Here is a 20,143-nt window from a genome sequence, read left to right as displayed (position 1 = left end):
GAGTATAAATCCAACTTGAACGATCCAGTAGAGGTCAGTAGAGCACACTAACTTTAACTTCAATGAGGACTGTTGTGAGAGGTTCTTGTGTAATATGTAGGATAAATAATCGAAATAACTTAATGTGTACTTTGCTTTTGAAATTAAAGGTTTCAGCTTTGGGGCAACAGCTGTTTACAATTAGTATGGGAAAGTAGAATCTGGCCCAGCTGAAAAGTCAGAGAGAGCAAAGGGGTTTTGGCCAACTAAATCCACTGGGATGGGAAGAGGGGGGGAGCAGGAATGTGAGGAATTCAGTCAGACCAGTGTTAGACTCACTGAGCTCAGCTGGCTTCTTAGACTGATGAGGATGTATTGAGCAGATTTTAAGTAAGATCGAGAATTAGAGAACAAAGGCTGGAATAACTGGAAATAACTACTATACGCTCAACATGTCGGTAGAGATACGAATAGCTGGTAGTAGATTTTTCACTGTTAGATTTCACCTCAAATACCCATTGTCATACAACAAATGAGAAGACAGGCAGACAATGAGATACCTTCCCCCTTATTTATTGGTAAAATGACAATTTGTTGTTTTGCTTTGTTTACCCCTGGCCCCCCATCTCACAGCAGTGATAGCTGCAGGTACTGTTGTGCTAGTCATTGATGTCATAACAGACGCGGACTGGTCAGAGGAATCCCGCCCCGATAGGAAAAAGTAAAAAAATTAACAGAAAATCAAAAGAACGTCTGATATCACAAGAGGTGACAGAAGCAGTGCACCCAATACCAGAGACTCTTCAGAAACCAAAGAATTGTACACAAATAAAAATAAAAAAATACATCTTTACATGACAAAAATAATTGAGGATGACAAAGCATTATGTTGAGATTGGGAAGGTATTGTATTGACAGTAACTACTGATTGGTTACATGTTTGAAGAAAATAATGATACAAATAATAGCAACATGTTTTCAATACACAATTGTCATTTTGGTCAGGAAAACAAATCTTGCTTTATCCTTTTCGTCATTGTATATGAATGATTCAAAAACATTACATTAATGCTAAAAATGACTTACTGGTGACAATGATGTTAATGCACTATGTATATGGCTGGGTATCATAGATTAATGATCGGAAAACCTTAGGTGGTCTAGTCTTTGAAATCATACTGTTTAACGTGTGCCAAAAATATGTCAACAATAATAATAACAATGTAATAGTTCAGTTAATCTACACTACTGCTATATCTGGAAGGAAACAACTGTTCTCCTAACTCCTTTTTTGGGGTTGAGGAGTTGAACGCTCTCCCTTCTCTTGCCCCAAGGGTGACGATCGGGAACAAGGAAAAATGAAAAATCGGGAGAATTGCTACATTCACCCACCACCACCACCAAACTAAAACAGGGTTAGAAGTGACAGAAGACATACGTTGAAATACTGTAGCATTATGGTAAAGAAAGATGAGAGCGAGAGAGAGAGAGAGAGAGAAAGGAGAGGGCCAAAGAGCCTGTTCATTATTCCTCTCTGTTGCGTTTGATTTATTTCTTACAGAAATACAGTGAAACAAAAAAAGAACAGAGCTCTGTTAAGTGCGATTGGAAAGGATTGATATTTTTTTCCCTCCCTAAGTGGGGTTGTTGTTTTTTGCCTGGGTGATGTCAGATGTCCATTGTTTGGTTGGTGGAGATAAATGGGTTGTTATGTCCTCGGGCAAGTTAAAACAGTTGTAGGTCGTCATGTTGGTCATAATTGTGTCATTTGTCTTATCATTGGAACCTTGGAGTTGTGTGTTGACAGCTGATTGGCCTGTGAGCTGGTTTGCTTATCAGTTGATCGGTGCATGGTGGTTGGTCAGACCGTCAGTTGGTTTGACCGTGGGATGTGTTTGTCAGCTGGTCTGATCAGTTGGTTGATACTGCAGGTTGGTTGGTGTGTCGGTCCAGTTGGTTAGTTCCCACCACAGCACTTGCTACCACCAGCCTGTGGGGCGGCTTCCTGCAGGTCCACTCCTGCCCGACCACCGGCCCGGCCACCGGCTCCACCCGCTGGCTCGTTCTTAGGAAGCTTCTTGGCTACAGGAGAAGGACAGAAATAAACAGTGAGTAGGAAGCCTTTATGGTTTCTACACATTTCATTTGTTCTGGGAAGAAATGTACACTGAGTACACAAAACATTTTGAACACCTGCTCTTTCCATGACAGACTGACCAGGTGAATCCAGGTGAAAGCTAGGATCCCTTATTGATGTCAATTGTTAAATCCTCTTCAAATCAGTGTAGATGAAGGGGAGGAGACATGTTAAAGAAGGATTTTTAAGCCTTGAGACAGTTGAGACATGGCTTGTGTATATGTGGCATTCAGAGGGTGAATGGGCAAGACAAAAGATTTAAGTTCCTTTGAACGGAGTATGGTAGTAGGTGCCAGGCGCACCGGTTTGTGTAAAGAACTGCAACGCTGCTGGGTTTCTCACGCTCAACATTTTCCCGTGTGTATCAACAATGGTCCACCACCCAAAGGACATCCAGCCAGCCAACTTGATACAACTGTGGGAAGCATTGGAGTCAAAATGGGCCAGCATCCCTGTGAAACGCTTTCGACACCTTGTAGAGTCAATGCCCCAACGAATTGAGGCTGTTCTGAGGGCAAAGGGGGGGTGCAACTCAATATTAGGAAGGTGTTTCTAATTAAGCAATAAGTCACCAGGGGGTGTGGTATATGGCCAATATACTACGGCTAAGGGCTTTTCTTAGGCACGATGCATCGCGATGTGCCTGGACACAGCCCTTAGCCGTGGTATATTGGCCATATAGCACAAACCCTGAGGTGCCTTATTGCTATTATAAACTGGTTACCAACATAATTAGAGCAGTAAAAATACATGTTTTGTCATACCCGTGGTATACGGTCTGATTTACCACGGCTGTCAGCCAATCAGCATTCAGGGCTCGAATCACCCAGTTTATAAATGCACATACAATATTGTGGTACACGTACCTATGGCCATAAAGATCTCATTGACGTTCATGGCCGTCTTGGCTGAAGTCTCCATGAAGAGCAAACTGTTGTCATCTGCGTACGCTTGTGCTTCCTACAAAAAAAACAAATGGAGGACAGAGATCTTTAGAGCCCCATCAAACATATTGATACAATCAGTAATAACCCAAAGCTTTGAGAGTTCGTGAGCATTCTTGAATATCAACAGAAACTATACAAATGACATTCTCCTGTTTAAACAAAGTTATCATTGACATTTTCCACTAATAGTCCAGTGGGAGCAGCATCTAATTGTTAGGAGTTCCTCAGTACCTGGAAGTCCACAGCTCTTTTGTTAGCCAGGTCAGCTTTGTTCCCTGCCAGTGCAATAACGATGTTAGGGCTGGCTTGTCGTTGGAGCTCCTTCACCCAGTTCTTTGCACGTGTGAATGTATCCTGCACAGGAAACAGAACATTCTTAACATCATAAAAACATTTGTGATTTGCTTAAATACATGACCCTAGGCAGATTCTCACAATGGATGTTTGTTTTTCACACAAGAGCTCTATGATACATCTACAGAAGTGTCAGTTACGAGAGCAAAGGCCTGTCCTTTGTTGAGGGTTTGAATAATCAACCTCAGTTAAAATCACTGCTGAGTGCTGACAACACTCAGGGACCAGTTCCACACGTGACCAGCAGCTGTCACTCACTGTGTTGGTGATGTCATAGACCACGATGGCAGCCTGCGCTCCTCTGTAGTACATAGGGGCCAGGCTGTGATACCGTTCCTGCCCTGCAGTGTCCCAGATCTCAAACTTAACTGTTGTGTCATCCAAGCAGACAGTCTGTGTGAGGAAGGCAGCTGGAGGGGTATAGAGACAAATCATAGACTTAGTTTCAGGCTCTATTTTTATTTTGAAGTCTGCAAATGCCCTACACATAGAAAAGAAGTGTACATTTTACTTTGCCTGTGCATTTCCTCACAGTGGAGTAATACACAGTTTCTGTTTTCTTCCTTAGATAGTGTCATAGGGGGTAGAGTTGTCCCTATTTGACATGGCTGAGTTAAACTAGCACAAGGCAAACATAACCCCAACAGCCAAGGCCATGAGGCAGTTAAGAGGAAACATGAACAGTGGCTTAATGAGAACTCGTGAAGCTACGAAGACAGCGCTGAGGAGAATTGGGAGCCTTCCAACGTTAGAGAGCAGAGGAAGGGACAATATGTAAATACACAAGATCGAGTCACAGAGCACTAAGCACCGGGTAAAAGGTTACTGCGAGAAACGTAGTGAGAGTAAAAAAAAAGTGATGAAAGAGAGAACAAAACATGTGGCTGTCTACTGGCTAATCCATGGAACATAAAGATAATGCTAATTCAGCCCGTTGTGTCACACGGCTGAGGGAAATGTACAGCAGCACTCAGAGGAAGCCTGCTCCATACTAAAAGCTCGGTGACCTTTGACCAGACAGCTGACAACAGGTTTTAAAATGTTTTTAAAATGCTGACTCGTCCTAAGGCTTTGGCTAGTGTAAGCACCAAGCATCCTGTCTCTCCAGCCTCACCCTGCTGTGGCTGCATGATGTGACTCTGTAATTTATTTATCTATACAAAGGGTAATGCATAAATCATGAAGAAAGCAATCTAGCTAATAAACCACTAAATCATTATGGAAATTCGGTTTGAAACACTAGGTGTAGCTGAAAATAAATAGTTACTCATTACCCAACTTTTGCAGTGGAATTCTTTGAATGTTAAAACCAGAAACTTGAGCCATCAAGTATTGGCTTCCAGATGCGTAGATATTAGAGCAGTTCCAGGACAGGAAATCCCATTGTTGACCGACCTCCTTTCTGTTTTAAGAGCCCACAGAGAGAGACCCCCTTCTCGCTGCTCCACTCCGGCTAGCAAGTCAATACATACCTTTTAGGCAGATGACAAGTACCTCTTTCTCGCACTTATCTACTTTCAGTTTTGTTTTGAACATTCTCTATAAGGCTTTCTGTGGCCGGGAGTAAGGACCTCCCACTCCTTGTGGCATATTTAAAAAGTGTCAGTCAGAGGCTTGGCTGCTCATGCAAGAGTCAGGTGATCAGCTGCCAAGAAAGATCTGGTTCTGTAGCTCAAGGTCTACTCCTGACCTGGCCTTGACAACAGCTAGGGTAAGGGCTGCTAGCTAGCAGGAACACAGCCCCAAGGCATTCTAAGTGGTCTTCCTTCAGTCTACTACACATTCACACTTCAATTCTATTTGATCTTTATAACATGATACTGACTCAACACAAGGACAGCTGTAAAGCAACACAAAACACTAAGCATGACTAAGACACAGTCAGAAGAATGACAATCCCAATGCCAACGGCGTGCCTACTCACCTCCGATGGTGCTCTCCTGGTACTCGTGGAACTGGCCCTTGACGAAGCGCAGCACCAAGCTGGACTTGCCCACCGCTGACTCTCCCAGCAGCACCAGCTTGAACTGGCAGATCTTGTTGTTGGCCGCCGCGCCGTTGGTCCGTGCTGGTCCTCCTCGACCTGCCATGCTGCCGAGCAGAGAGCTTCACCGGGGTAAGAGGCTCTTGGTGGAGGATGAGGCTACCTTGAGCGGAGGACTGGGGCTCTGAAGCTGAGCAGGGACTGGAGCCGAGACAGGGCCAGGCGAGGGTGGGCTAAGCTGGGTCAGGTGAGTCTAGGCCAGGCAGTGAGGGGGCCGGAGGAAGAGGGGACTTCACCTGTGGGAGCTGGAAAAAAGAACCGACTGAGTAATAATATCACTAGTAGGCAGCCAGTGTGACAGGAATAGTTTACTAAAGTTGAGTGCCTTCAGAAAGAATTTATTCCCATTTTTGTGTTGTATTACAGCCTGAATTCAACATGGATTAAATTGTTTTTTTTGTTTTCAACCATCTACCACACAATACCCCATAATGACAAAGTGAAAACATGCTTAGAAATGTTGCTCATTTATTGAAACTTAAATCTAAGTATTCATACCCCGGAGTCAATACTTTGTAGAAGCACCTTTGGCAGTGATTAAAGCAGTGAGTCTTTCTATGTAAGTTTTCCACACCTGGTTGTGCAACATTTGCCCATTATTCTTTTTCAAAATTCTTCAAATTGGTTGTTGATCATTGCAAGACAGCCATTTTTAAAGTGTCTTGCCATACATTTTCAAGTAGATAGGTCAAAACTCGGCCACTCAAGAACATTCACTGTCTTCTTGGTAAGCAACTCCAGTGTAGATTTGGACTTGTGTTTTAGGTTATTGTCCTGCTGAAAGGTAAATTAATCTCCTAGTGTCAGCAGCCAACCAGGTTTTCATCTAGGATTTTGCCTGTGCTTAGCTCCATTTTGTTTATTCTTCATCCTGAAAGGACTGAAGGATTTTAACAATTACAAGCATACCCATAACATGATGTAGCCTCCAATATGCTTGAAAATATGGAGTGTGGTACACTGTCTTGTATTGTTTTTGCACCAAACATAATTTTGTTTTCAGAATAAAAAGTGAAAATGCTTTGCCACATTTTCTGCAGTATTACTTTAGTGTCTTGTTGCAAACAGGATGTACGTTTTGGAATATTTTTACTCTGTACAGGCTTCCTTCTATTCACTCTGTCAATTACATTAGTATTGTGGAGTAACTACAATGTTGTTGATCCATCCTCAGTTGTCTCCCATCACAGCCATTAAATTCTGTTTTAAAGTTACCATTGGCCTCAGGGTGAAATCCCAGAGCGGTTTCCTTCCTCTCCGGCAACCGAGTTAGGTAGGTTGCCTGTATTTTACTAGTGACTGGGTGTATTGATACACCATTCAAAGTGTAATTAATAACTTCACCATGCTCAAAGGGATAATCAATGAAATTTTTTTTTTTTTAACCCATCTACCAATACCTTCTTCGCAAGGCATTGGAAAGGGACCTTACAGATAATTGTATGTGTAGGGTACAGAGATGAGGTAGTCATTCAAACAACACTATTATTGCACACAGAGTGAGTCCATGCAACTTATTATGTGACTTGTTAAGCACATTTTTACTCCTGAACTTATTTAGGTTTGCCATAACAAAATGGTTGAATATTTATTGATCCATGACATTTTAATTAACTTCTACAATTTCTAAAACATAATTCCACATTGACATTATGGGGTATTGGGTTTAAGCCAGTCACAAAAAAATATAAATGCAATCATTTTTTAATTCAGGTTGTAAAACAAGGTGTGAATACTTTCTTTAGGCACTTTATATACAGGTTATAATACAGTTGCAGCCAAATATGTCCAGAAACTGGGTCTCCATTGAAGGTTGCAGGTCTTCCAGCAGGACAGCGGCCCCTGGGCTCCCAAATGGCGCAGCGGTCTACAGCACTGCATCTCAGTGCTAGCAACATCACTACAGGCCCTGGTTCGATTCCAGGCTGTATCACAACCGGCCGTAATTGGGAGTCCCATAGGTCGGCGCACAATTGGCCCAGCGCTGTTAGGGTTTAGCCGGGGTAGGCCGTCATTATAAATAAGAATTTGACTTGCCTAGTTAAATAAAAGGTTAAATACATTTTGTTTTTAAAGATCAAAAAGCACCCAGGATAGTCTTATAGTCTTGCCTAAATCAATGAGAAAAGTGTTGACTGCAAGGAGTCAATGGTGTCATACCAAGTTGGCTACTCCCGCAAGTGTCTGGTATAAGCTAATCTACTTTCATGTTCCAGTGTAGTGAGTCCTTTGTATCTTAACCCTTGACTGGGCTTATTATTCAGGTTCAAACAAACCTTTAAAAATGGTCCTGATGTGCATCACTTACTCAATAAATCCCCAAAATGCCTCAAATCAATGCCTAGCAGACTAATTGCTCCAGTTCAGTGTTGTAAATCAATAATGTTCTGATAAACACTATTGGTCGAGGAACATCTCAGTGCTTCTAAACACCACCGTGGTTTGACAAGAAAACTACTGTAAACCCACATTGTGGTCTGGACGTCTGTTTGAATGAAGCAAGGGCTGGACAGGGAGATAAGCCCTGTCATATTCTCTCGTAATTATATTTACTTTAGACTCAGTCAAATACAGCAGTGAAGGAAATGTCCTGGGGTCCCGTCTAAAGCAACATTTAGATATGCAGATTGGGTCATGATGAGTATGACCACAATTAACATTCACAATCATGACGCTTGAACGCCAAATTGAACAGTCCCCCCACCCCTCTGTCGAGACACATTAGCCTAAAGCCGAGTTCAACTGTGTTCACATCCAACCCAATGCAATTTGTGTGTGTGTGTGTGTGTGTGTGTGTGTGTGTGTGTGTGTGTTCTCAGAGACCGCAGAGCTGAGGACCACAGTGAAAATACAGAACAGGAACTGACTGAGCTGCTTGCCCCCAAGGACTCCTGTTTCTGTGTTACAATCCACCTTGGGCCTGCACACATCCATCTTAACTTAGATAGGTCCACGTTAGTCACATGATGATGTGCAGATTGTCATCTTATGGTTGGGCCAGTGTACTCAGAGTCCAAGTGTTGTTCTTTACATTGACTGAGGAATATGACTACAGTAAGAAAAACTTAAATCTTCCACAGTGCTACTTTACACGGTCAGTCAGCTTCTGCTTGGTGAAAGGGACAGGAAACGGAATTAATATCAAAGCAGGAAGTGAACATTGCAGAAGGACTGTGTAGCACAGACAGACACAGTTGGCCCTTTATACTAAACCATTAACTGTTAGGACAACCAGCCTACGTTAGCCTACAATGCTAAAATCCATAATTAAGTGTGAAACATCACAGCGTCACAAAATAGGTCTACATGACACTACAGTGTATAGGTTTATACTACAGGCCTGTCTTTCAACAGTGAGTGCATTCAAAGATTGAAAGAACACACTTGACTAGAGGGGGGAAGAGTAATGTCTGGGGTGGGGGGGAGAAATGTGTAGTTTTCTGCAATTCTACACAGTCATGGGGGTGATAAATTGCAATTTTAAAGCAAATTTTCTACAGTTCCACACATTTTGCCATAGCTTATGCCATGTTCTTACACCATCTGAGTGACTCAAACAAAACTAAATCAATGAGGGTCCCATGGCATATTCAGTTAATTTTTTCCCCCACAATTCTCATTTTCTTCATTTTTAATTTAAAAAGAAAACAGGTTTCCGTTTTGCAGTCTCTTTTTATTATTATTTTTAAAAAGTATAAAATTGGACATTTTAATTGCACAACGATGCTTAAAGACATCTACATTTCTTAAATGCAAGTGTGCACCAGCAAGAGACGGTTGTTTGGTTAGCAACGTTTCTGTAGCGCTCATGTGATTGGCCATTTGTTTTGTATACTCTGCACTGGATTGATGCAAATAATCATGAAATCATTCTCCCAGGTAGGCATAGGCTACTTTGTAGTTAACATTTAATTGACAATGTTTTTGGGGAAGCCATCTCTACCAGAAGACTTATCATTAGCGTCTTCGCTACACGGCTACACAAAGTGGAGACATATGCGCGCACACCACACAGTTTCAGAAAGTTTCAGGAAAATACACATCACTGATGCATTTAGTTAATGTCTTATGATTAACTTGGGCAAATTAATACATTTTCTAATAAGTTCAATAGATTTTTTTGAATATTGTTGAATTCTGTTTTATTTTCTGGATTCCGTGATTCCGTCCGCAACATGGATTTTATAGGGTCCTGGTTAAGGAGCGAGAGAGAGAGAGAGAGAGGTAGGCCAGCCAGAGTAGGGTTGCTGTGGGCGCTCAGTCTTTCCCAGGCCAGGCAAGGGCCTAATCTTCTGCATGTGACAGAAGATCACACTGTGTTGGTACCACACACTGGCCTGAGAGTGTCAGTCCAGCACAGAGCAGACAGTACAGCAAGGTAGCACACCAAAGGCCTAGACTACTGCCACATAACACACCATCCGATGGATTCCTAGACACACCACCTTGAGAGTGTGGAGAGAAATTGCTGCATGCTCATTGGGTCAACATGTAATTCCCCTACGTGCTAATATGATGAAGCTGAGGTGCAAACAAGAGAAAAAGTTGGAACCAAGCTAACATAGACCAAGACTATGGAACTAAGCCCAATGTCTTTGTGTTTCTGAGAAGAACGTAGAAACATCCTGGTATTTCTTCTAATCAAGCTCCCGAGTGGCGCAGCGGTCTAAGGCACTGCATCTCAGTGCAAGACGCGTCACTGCAGTCCCTGGTTCGAATCCAGGCTGCATCACATCCGGCCGTGGTTGGCTGTCCCATAGGGCGGCGCACAATTGGTCCAGCGTTGTCTGGGTTTGGCGGGGGTAGACCGTCATTGTAAATAAGAATTTGTTCTGACCTGACTTGCCTAGTTAAATAAAGGGTGACTAAAAGAAAATTAAAAGCTAGCCTAAACAGGTCACTTCTGTCAAACGTTTTGAGGCACTTTTTACACAACACCAGTATGTCTACCATTCTAAAGCAAAACAACAGGTGTGACTGCTCTCCAACCCTGATAGCCTACTACACACACACACACTATGGAAATGAAGAGGTCAGCATGCCTCACTGCCCCAAGACAAGGCTCCATAGCCAAGGACAGGGAGAAGAGGGGAGGGAGGCTGGGGGCTTCAGAAACAAAACAGGATAAGAGTGAGAGATCATTTAACCTAGGCTAATCATATGAGGCCATATTGTATATTAGTGTCAGTAACACTGACGTTAACACTCAATATAATATAAACACTGAGGACAAATAACTGAAAATCTGATCCGCATCAAAAGCCCTGTGTTCAATCCACCATTCTAAACCAAACCAGTGGACTTAGGCCTAAGAGTTTAGGACATGGTTATTGAACAGTATGGTGAACAGGGCGGCACACAACTGGCCCAGCGTCGTCCGGGTTTGGCCAGGGTAGGCCGTCATTGGCCGCCATTAACTGACTTGCCTAGTTAAATAAATAAAAAAAATACAAATGATCCTTGGTAATATGATTGACTGATTGCTAGAGGGCTGCAGTGGCTGGCCCAACACTCACACTCGCTCACTCCTGTTCTGAGAGTCACTCAGAGCAGCATCCTGCATCTAAGCAGCCCTCTCCTGGCATGTTTAATGGGCTCTGGAGACCGCTACACACTGAAGTGGGTCAGAGAGATGGAGGGGAGAGAGACTGGGTCAAAGAGAGAGTAGGCGAGAGGGATGGAGAGAGCGAGAAAAAAATAAAAAAAATAAAAAATAGAGAAAGGTAGGGAGAGATGGTTAAATATTCATACAGCCTCCTGTGGGCTTTGCTGCCAGCTTGATATCCAAGCACTTAGTAAAACACAGCCACTGAGAACGGGTTGCGCCCACACACACACACACACACACACACACACACACTTAACTACACACAGATATTGCATGCATTGCCCTCATGATCCAATCAACAGTTTCTCACATGCATGGGGTAGATTTTAAACGCTGTACAAGACAACGCATGCACAGATATAGCAAATGAAGAAGCCACGTTCATGATGGACATGCTGACCAAACCGACTCCGCGTGTGCACATTGGTGTCGTCTATCCCCACCAGACGCGTCCATGCAGGTTAAAATACCAAAACCAACTATATTCATTTGGGGTCAGGTCAAAACACACATGAAACATTCATGGACATTTAGCTAGCTAGCTTGCTGGTGCTAGATAATTGGTCCTGGGAGATAAACACTGGGTTGTTATTTTACCTGAAATACACTTGGCCCTTTTTTATTTGCTGGATCTTTGACCCATTTGGAGTCATACAAAATGATGCGGGAAACCTAGCTTTGTTTTTAGTTAAATTATTTTATTAATATCGCCTTGTTCAGAGTCTTCCTTTTTCTTCTTCTGTGGATTTTACATGGTGGTTGGCAACCAACTTTAGATGGGAGGTCGATGGGAGAGGCGGGACTTGCAGCGCGCCAAGCGTCTAAAACAGAACCGAGTTCTATTAGCGCCTGGCTACGCAGACGCACGTTTACGCACGCAGGCGCTTTGAATTAAACGGTTGAATAAATGTACACATTCACGTCATTCAACGTGGTGAGTTTTGTCAGAATGTTAGTAAGTCTGGACAGGATTGTGGCGGAAATTCTCAGTAACTTCAGTTTCTATTTAACATGACCAGTGAAATCAGTTACCATCACCTTGTGGGTTTCCTCTTATACTTGACATCCCAAACATTACACACACACACACACACACACGAGATGACTGGTCCACCCACCTGGCCTTAAGTCGGCTAACATTTGAAGTACCCACTCTCATATTTAGCCATGAAGCCCATCTGCTATGCCCCACACTACTCTTAACTAGGGCCGGGACCCTACCACTATCGTGATACTCGTTAGTATTGTGGCAACGAATCAAAACACAAAGTGGATTTTAACTTTAGGAAAATAGCCATAATGTTGGAAACAAACAAGCTATAGCACACAACATTTTACACGCAGCATGGTTTTCAAAGGACCAAAGATTTAGATCTGCTTCGCGGGTTCATTTTTTCGACATTGAAAACATATCCTGGTATCGTCCCGGCCCTATTCTTAACCTCACAGCCAACCCCATATTGACCACAACTAGCCTAAAGGTATACTTCAGTCACAGCCTGTGCTCTGCCGTCAGGTACAACTTAGCCTGGGTGCCAGTCAGTTTCTGCTCTCTTGTCAACTCGTTATGGAATTGTCGTACCAAACATTGCCGAAAGGCTTGGCAATGGAGTAGGCAAAAGCACAAACAGATCTGGAATCAGGCTAGGTAAAACTCCTAGGCCAGTGTTCATGGTAATCAGCAAGGGGTGGAGATCAGAAAGAGAAACTGATGCTACTGGACTGGGTAGAATGAAACAACTGATCAGCCTATTATTTTATATTTAACTAGGCAAGTCAGTTAATAACAAATTCTTATTGTCAACGACGGCCTAGGAACAGTGGGTTAACTACTCGGGGATTTGATCTTGCAACCTTTCGGTTACTAGTCCAAAGCTCTAACCACTAGGCTACCTATTGTAAGCACTGCTAACAATACACATCCCCAAAAGGCCTATGAGCTGTGTGTTCCCAAAGGACAATTCAAACAGTCTCCCACTCCTAGACTCCAGTTGAAACATCAGCTAGCCCATTTCCTGGCACAGCCATTATCTACAGAGGTGTCAGCGGGTGACTGTGTCAACGTGCAGTCATCATCAATGCCATGGAATTAGTGGTGCAACAAGCTGTCAGGCAGACAGACTTCATTTAACCAGTTACCTAGGAATAAGTTGTGACATGACAACGGGTTCTCTGAACTCCAAGGGTGGAGGGACCAGAGGAATTAGATGTAACGGGGAGGGAGGGTGGAGCTAGCAGCAGCCATATCAGCCTGCATCCTGCTATTAGCTTGGCTTTCATCTGAAGTATAAAAAGGGTTGGGCCTGGATGGGAAACCGTCAGGGAGGATAAACCCAGAGACTGAAAGAGAAAGCGAGGCACCCCAATCGAGTATCACAGTGGACTATTTCAATATGTATGCAAGAGAAACTATAGCCTAATGACTAAGGGATGGGTCAATTGGAAGAGGAAAGGAATGGTGACTAAGGCTGAGAAAAGACAGGCAGTCCAAATTCCTTTATTTTTTTCACTCATTGGTATTTTGACCAATCAGATCAGCTCTAAAAATGATCTGATGTGAAAAGATCTGATGTGATTGGTCAAAAGACCAATGAGTGAAAAGAAATATCAGAATTGGGCTGCCTGTCTAAACACAGCCTTAATCTTTGGGAATGCAAACAGGATGCACATCACTAGCAAATGGGGGCAGGCAAGGGGGAAATAATTTCCTTCTCTTTCTGGCTCCCTCTGTGTGTGAAACATGACAGCCAAGCAAAAGCCTGTGCAATACAATTCTACTCAATGACGATAATTTTGGCCTCTCACGTTAAAGGGAAATATAGCCAACAAGTTGTGGAAAAAGACAACAGTTTCAGAGTTAATTGAAAATAACGCCATTGTTGATTAAGCCTAGATACTTTTTTCAGGAATTGTCTCTTGAACCATATGGTCCATTTATTAGAATCTCGTGGACAATATGGACACAGATTTTTTTTAAATAATAATAAAAAAATACTAATATGTATAATTAAAGTATAAATTAACAAACTTACTAGGTAATCTATGAAAAAAAAATACCAAAGATTCAGGTGACGGTTTTAAATTACCGGTAGCTTTGCAACCCTAAGTGAGATAAAAAGCATCTGTTTTTGCATAGGCCTACTAGGCTAAACCCCCCATTCAGTTTGAGCATGGGGCTAATGTGAGAGATAAGAACCCCAGACAGGGCCTCAGCTGCAGAGATAAAGGGTCAGGGTGGGGTTAGTGGTTGTGTCATCTGGCTGTGAGGAAGCACACACTTAATTATTAATGACTCAAACTTAAAGAAATCATTTCCCATTTTTTTAGGCCTAAATTGTTGTGGTTTAATCAATAGGGGGCATACATTGATATTGTAAGTCTCAAACAAGTCTGGTAGCAAACTGACCAGTAACCCACTCTGCACACAGAACTCTCCAGCTTGGGTAATAGAAAAAAAATGTCACACCTACAGGATATCTTCAGTCTTTTGAGGAGTCATCAGAATGACCCGTTGTGAATGGGCATGCTTCTCCTCCTACACACCCGATTCATTCATTCCTCCATCGACTCCAAAGCATTACAACCTTTCTGACCACACTAACGCATACCAATTAGGCTTACTTCGGATTGAACATTGAAAAGTGTTTGGTCTTACGCAGATGTATGTTATTTTACTCGCCATTCTGTCAGGAATATTTGGAAATATCATAGAAACTTTAACTAGCCTTACAACACCAAATCAAACAAACATTTTATGCCACCTAGTAATATTGCCTTTTATATAACGTTTGCCTGTGTCAAACTGTGTCACCACTTTCTAAGGACAAGGTCCACACCATAACATGGCAGCAGCTTAGGCAAGTTATTAAAAATACCTTCTCTAGTCCTGTTATTGAGCTATAACACACCAACGAGTTTCCAATGTGGATTTACCCTGGTGTTTTCCCAAAAGACTCAAGCCCAGTCCACTTTCCAGCTTTCATTTACATAACAATGTCTAAAATGTGAAATTTAACAGCTTCTCACAAAGCAACTGTCTTGAATGATGCAGAGGTTGTTGACTCTGCTTGCCCCAAGTCTTAGTGTCTCACTCCTGATAGAAACTCAATTACACTACAGATTACATTAAAGTGGCACTTCAGTCTCCTTCCTTCCCCCCCCCCATTTAGCAAATGATTTACGTAACAAAAGCTACATCTCAAGACGAGTTGGTTATTTGAATCAGCTGTATAGTGCAAAGGCAAAAACCAAAACGTGCACCCAGGGTTTGGGAAACTCTGCTCTAAGGTATGCAATGACTGACATGAGGAGGAAAACGGCGATGCACTACCCAATTCCATAGTTGCACCTTGTACATTCTACTATTACAACTTTCAGGGGTAAGTAGAAAGCCGAACTGAGTTCTGGGGGACTCCAGTGCCCACCCCCCTGCCATAGATGACCTGCAGTAAAGGTGAAGGAGTGAACAAGGGTACAGGACTGATGAGACATAGTAAGTTATGAGGGACACCACATTCCACCAGAGACCAGAGAAAAGGAGGCATGCATTCATACAAAAGTAACATGACACAGAGACTCACAACGAGGGCTACATCAGACAACTGACCTACCTGTACCACCATTGACACACCACGTACAGAACAAAACTGTAACTCAGCAATGACGGCATTCAAAATGATGAGCCTAATTAGAGACAGCATGAACTTTGAACTCCAATTATGCAAAATATGTTTTGAGACCTAGCTAAGTAAACGATTATAATCAGTGGCAAGATAACAATTAACGTAAAAGACCTGGTGACATGTGGGTTACTGCAAGATGGAATGTATTCGTGATCATTACCAGGCAGAAACCATAAATAGCTATTAAGTTGGTGGGTTTCAAACTTCCTCATACCATCGGTCATCATCGCTGATACCAATGGCAATGAGCTAAGATACTATGTTGAAAGCTTGAAATCAACATATGAAAGGTTTATCATATTGATTGGACCAAAAGGAAAATCTACTAGCTATATAGTTAGTTAGCTGTCAGTTAAAGGCTAACTAGTTATCAAATACAAACACAAATCTAACACATGACATTTCTGTAATTTAGCTAGCTAGCCCACCAAGTTACAGTAACTAACTAGCTTTTTTAAAGCCATCATTTAAAAAAAATTGTTATATAATGTCAATAAGAGCTGATGTTGAGTAGCTAGTTAGCTGAGCAGACAACGAAAAAAATATGTCTACTGTAAATTAACGTTACTGCCAGTAAAAACAAAATAGGACGACACTGACGAAAGCTAGCTAACGCTAACTAACTTGGCTAAGTTTATGATGACATCGCAAAGAAAAGACGGGGTAAATCAAACATCTAAAGATAAATAACTATTTGGTCAAATTATGAACAAAGCTTTTTATTGTTTGCTAGCTAATGAGGTAACTAGTTATCTGGACAAGTAATCAGTCCCATTTATCATATCAATCTGACAGTCGTTAGCTAGCGACGTATCTCTGGCTAGGTAATTAGCTAACGTTAGTTTACAGTCTGGTTGCTTGAGCATAATTTGACAGTGGAAATCTGAACCAAAATAGTACAGTTTACAGCTTACCGTTAAAGGCAAAAGTCAAACATGCGTTCCCTTTTCTTCGGATACTCTCACTTTCCACAATTTCGACTTTGACGACTTTTCTCTCTATCACAGCTCACTACGACTGCTCAACACATAGGCCCCGGCCTTCACTTCTGCTTAGAGCATTTTTTCCGGGATCCTCCCACTTCCTGAAGGTGTGGCTTCCCTCTGATTGTGTCGTTGGGAACTTGGGAACTGTAGTTTACTAAATCAATGAACACACATTTGGTCAGGGCTGATTATTTAGGAGTAGTCTCCGTAGACAGACTTGTTGGCTCCCACAATGTATCAATGCTACTGATTTTGCTTATGATCGGGTTTACGAGACTAATTTAGGAGTGGCAATCAACTACTCAGATTCGGTGCCATAGTTTTTCAAATGTATTTCATAAAATATTTACAGAAGTTTGCTTTAAATGTATCACCATCTGGTGGCGCTAAAGACCATGATATTTGCCATCACCTGACATCAGTTCAGATCTAAATTGTGTTAATTAAAGTAAACTCACTGGCCCAAACGTGTGTTTGGGCATGTTGTGGGCATCAAATGCAGAAGCCCCAGTATTTTAGGGTGGGTTTATCTAAAGGTATAGGTCTATCTAAAGAGATTTTGTTGGATGTTAAATGATTGACTAACAATATTTATGTAATTGTGTACCACTACTGTGACCTGCTCAGTTTAACCTTTGAAGTTATTTCATTTTTCACTTCAGATGTAATTGTATTTCTCAGAGTCCCTGTTTAAATATATATATAATATTTATATATATATTTTAATGGATTCTGTTTGCATCTTAAATAGTTTTATTTTACAACTAATATCAGTTACAAACAAACAAAATTATATACAACTTTTTCAGTCTGCACACGTTGTTCAAATCATTCTGTAAGGCTGTACATTGCACATCTTATTTCAGTCTCTGTTACCAAAGAAACAGTAAAATATACAGCATAGAAAAAGTCAGAAAATGATCAAGACACAAGAGCAAAAAGAGATGCAGAGCTATGAATAGCCATATTGCAGAAGAGGGAAAAACACAAATAACCATAGGTCCTCTTTGGCCAGCAATCCTCTGGCAGGCTAGCCAAGAGACAATTTCTTAAAATAATGAGCACAAACATTGGTCATATGCTGTAATGTCCAGACAGCTTGTAGAATGATCTCCACAGTGTGTTCACAGACGATGAAATCACATAAAACCACATGTCAAAATGCTCATGAAGTGATGATACTTTCTATGTAAACACAATATAATGAAGGAAAGGGGTGGGGTTTGCTGTTTCCATGGCTGCCAGGTCTCACTATGATATGTCTAGAGATACCCTCCGGTTAGTAATACCTAACTTTCAGTTCACAAGAAATACATAATAAACACAAAACTGAATATTTTTGTAAACTGAGTCAGCTTGTCTTCATAATCTGTGGTCCATGTCAATGCTGTATTTACAGTCAAATTAAATAAACAGTACATCAAGTAGTAGTACAATCAGTGTTGATATTATGTAGTGTGATTGCTGTGTGGTGTACATTTTAGACTGTAAAGCAATCATTCATTTCTCAGATGTAAACTCACGTCGCATAAGAGATGCAATCAAAAAGGGAGAGTTGAGTTGATGGGCTCAGCGTTACTTTGCAGCAGTAATGTTCCCGTTTATTTATCTGGTCTCAGACAGCTGCTAATGTGTCACCTCCAATCCCCAGAGAGGCTCGACTTCCAGGCCCTGCTGTGTGCTGATGTTGGTCCCCTGGGTCTGGGACTCTGCCTGCTCAGCATCACTCTGCATCCTCTCAGGTCTCTCCCTGCCCTGTGGGTACTCAGTCTTAGGCCCTCCACAGTCTGGCCCTTGCCCTGCTGGCTGCCCTACCAGATGTAGGGATGAGTCCAGTGTGTGGACAGGGCTTGAGCCCACCAGGTCATTCTTCCTAGCTCTGTTGAGAGAGCCCTGCCCCTGGGTGGTCTGGTTGTGCGTCTGATTATATGTTGGGCTGACAGACGTGTAGACCCCAGACTGAGAGCTGAAGGCGGTGTGGAGCTGTGGTTGGCCGGTAGGGGTCAGTGAGACGTGGATAGGCGTTGGGGAGATGGACGGTGAATGGCTGCGGTCAGAGTTGACCTGGACACTCAGGGAGGGGTGGGACTGGCTGAGGCTGCCTGGGGAACATAGGGGACGAAAGGTACTGATGGTGGGGATGGAGGCTTTGTACTCAACCTGACCAGGACCCGCACCTGGGAGTACTGGGAAGGCAGAGCTGAGGTTCAGAAGAGATGGCCCAGTCCGGCATTGGGAGTGGCCCATGTAGGGAGAGTTGGGTGTAGTTCTGGAGATCGGGAAAGGCCTGTACTGGGCTTCAAGTCCCTGACCAGTGGTTCTGCCTCTGTCCGAGCAGCATGGATGTAAACAGGACGACCTGGGATTGGATGTCTGGTGAAGGTGCTCAACCTCCACCTTCTGACCTCTGCCCTGGGGGGGCACCCCACTGTAGGCCCACATGTTCCTGGCAGGGTGGCTGAGAGGGTCATGTTGGAGGTGAGATGGGCGAGGTCCAGCGGGCATACTGAAAGGCACCCGTGTCTGCCAGTCATTGGCAGCAATCATGTTGCTGCTGGGGTTGGGGTTAGGGGCCATCTGCAGGCCGTAAGGATAGGTGGAGATGGCAGAGGGGTACTGAAACATGGTCACATGGGCCTGCAGGAAACGCATCATCTCGTGGAGCTCCTTGGTCAGGTTGGACACCTCCTGGTTAAGGGTATTCATCTGGAAAATAGATGGCATGCAGAATAATGAAAGCTATAATCTGTTGCTTGGTTGAATAGTAATTATTCCAAGGCAGGAGACATAACCATTAGAGTTCTATTGTCTCTTTCTAGGTCAGAAATGGTGGAAACCAAAAACAAGCACAGTCATAAATTAACAGTCGGTGTTACGTGAGCTTTCAAATCTGGAGCATCTCCAATTTAACAATCCTACATTTTATTTGAGGAAAAATGTCTTTAAATGTTCTCTTGCCTACATAGCCTGAGTGGTGTATTTAATGCTGAAAGTGTGTCAGAGATGACCTGTTTTTAGACACTCTTTAGGGTACAGCGAAAGTAGAGTACGGAAAATGAAGTGGGAGAACAAAAAAAGTTTGTGTCTCTTGAGGTTTCTCTACCTAGATGGAGCATATCATTCATTTATCAGTTCATTGATACATCATTATGTTGGTTTATGTGTCAGTTTATTCCGTCAATGTGATCGTATGTTCATACCTCTTTGTTTAGCTGGCTGATGTTCTGTCTCACCTCCTCTGTTTCCAGAAGTAAGTTGGCGCTCACCTGGAATGGGTCTATGGGGGGATGGGATGGACAAGGATGGATGAGATAAGTGCTTTCACACCCCACACCAACATAAAGTACTTTGCTCATACCATTTAATTTGTATGACTAGCCTACTTGTACTGCTTTGGATAATTCTA

General features: G+C 42.6%; 2 protein-coding genes across 3 annotated transcripts in view; both read right to left on the bottom strand.

Annotated features, from left to right (window-relative positions):
* Positions 1 to 536: 536 nt before the first annotated feature.
* On the bottom strand, positions 537 to 16,865 carry LOC106607292 (ras-related protein Rab-5C). 2 transcript variants are annotated; one of them, XM_014204108.3, is made up of 6 exons: positions 16,666 to 16,865; positions 5,342 to 5,706; positions 3,676 to 3,827; positions 3,295 to 3,417; positions 2,983 to 3,076; positions 537 to 2,061 (listed from the first exon to the last, which is right to left on the bottom strand). In XM_014204108.3, the coding sequence occupies exons 2-6, from the start codon at positions 5,505 to 5,507 to the stop codon at positions 1,937 to 1,939; spliced, it is 660 nt and encodes a 219-aa protein (XP_014059583.1). In that variant the 5' UTR covers positions 5,508 to 5,706; positions 16,666 to 16,865; the 3' UTR covers positions 537 to 1,936. The 2 variants fall into 2 exon arrangements, with proteins under 2 accessions (XP_014059583.1, XP_014059584.1); XM_014204109.3 differs by lacking the exons at positions 5,342 to 5,706; positions 16,666 to 16,865 and adding an exon at positions 4,692 to 4,976.
* Positions 16,866 to 17,485: 620 nt separating this feature from the next.
* LOC106607293 (voltage-gated delayed rectifier potassium channel KCNH4) overlaps positions 17,486 to 20,143 on the bottom strand; it is a 33,158-nt gene continuing 30,500 nt past the window's right edge. The window contains exons 15-16 of the mRNA XM_082976626.1: positions 19,938 to 20,014; positions 17,486 to 19,443 (exon numbers count right to left, since the gene is read on the bottom strand). Coding sequence (XP_082832752.1) covers positions 18,364 to 19,443; positions 19,938 to 20,014 — 1,157 coding nt within the window. The 3' untranslated portion in view covers positions 17,486 to 18,363. The remainder of the gene's footprint in view (positions 19,444 to 19,937; positions 20,015 to 20,143) is intronic.

Source organism: Salmo salar, chromosome 06 (genome assembly GCF_965601325.2).
Source record: "Salmo salar chromosome 06, fSalSal1, whole genome shotgun sequence".
Lineage (NCBI taxonomy): Eukaryota > Metazoa > Chordata > Actinopteri > Salmoniformes > Salmonidae > Salmo > Salmo salar.
Note: the sequence above shows the minus strand (reverse complement) of the source record. Positions and strands in the feature narration are given on the sequence as shown.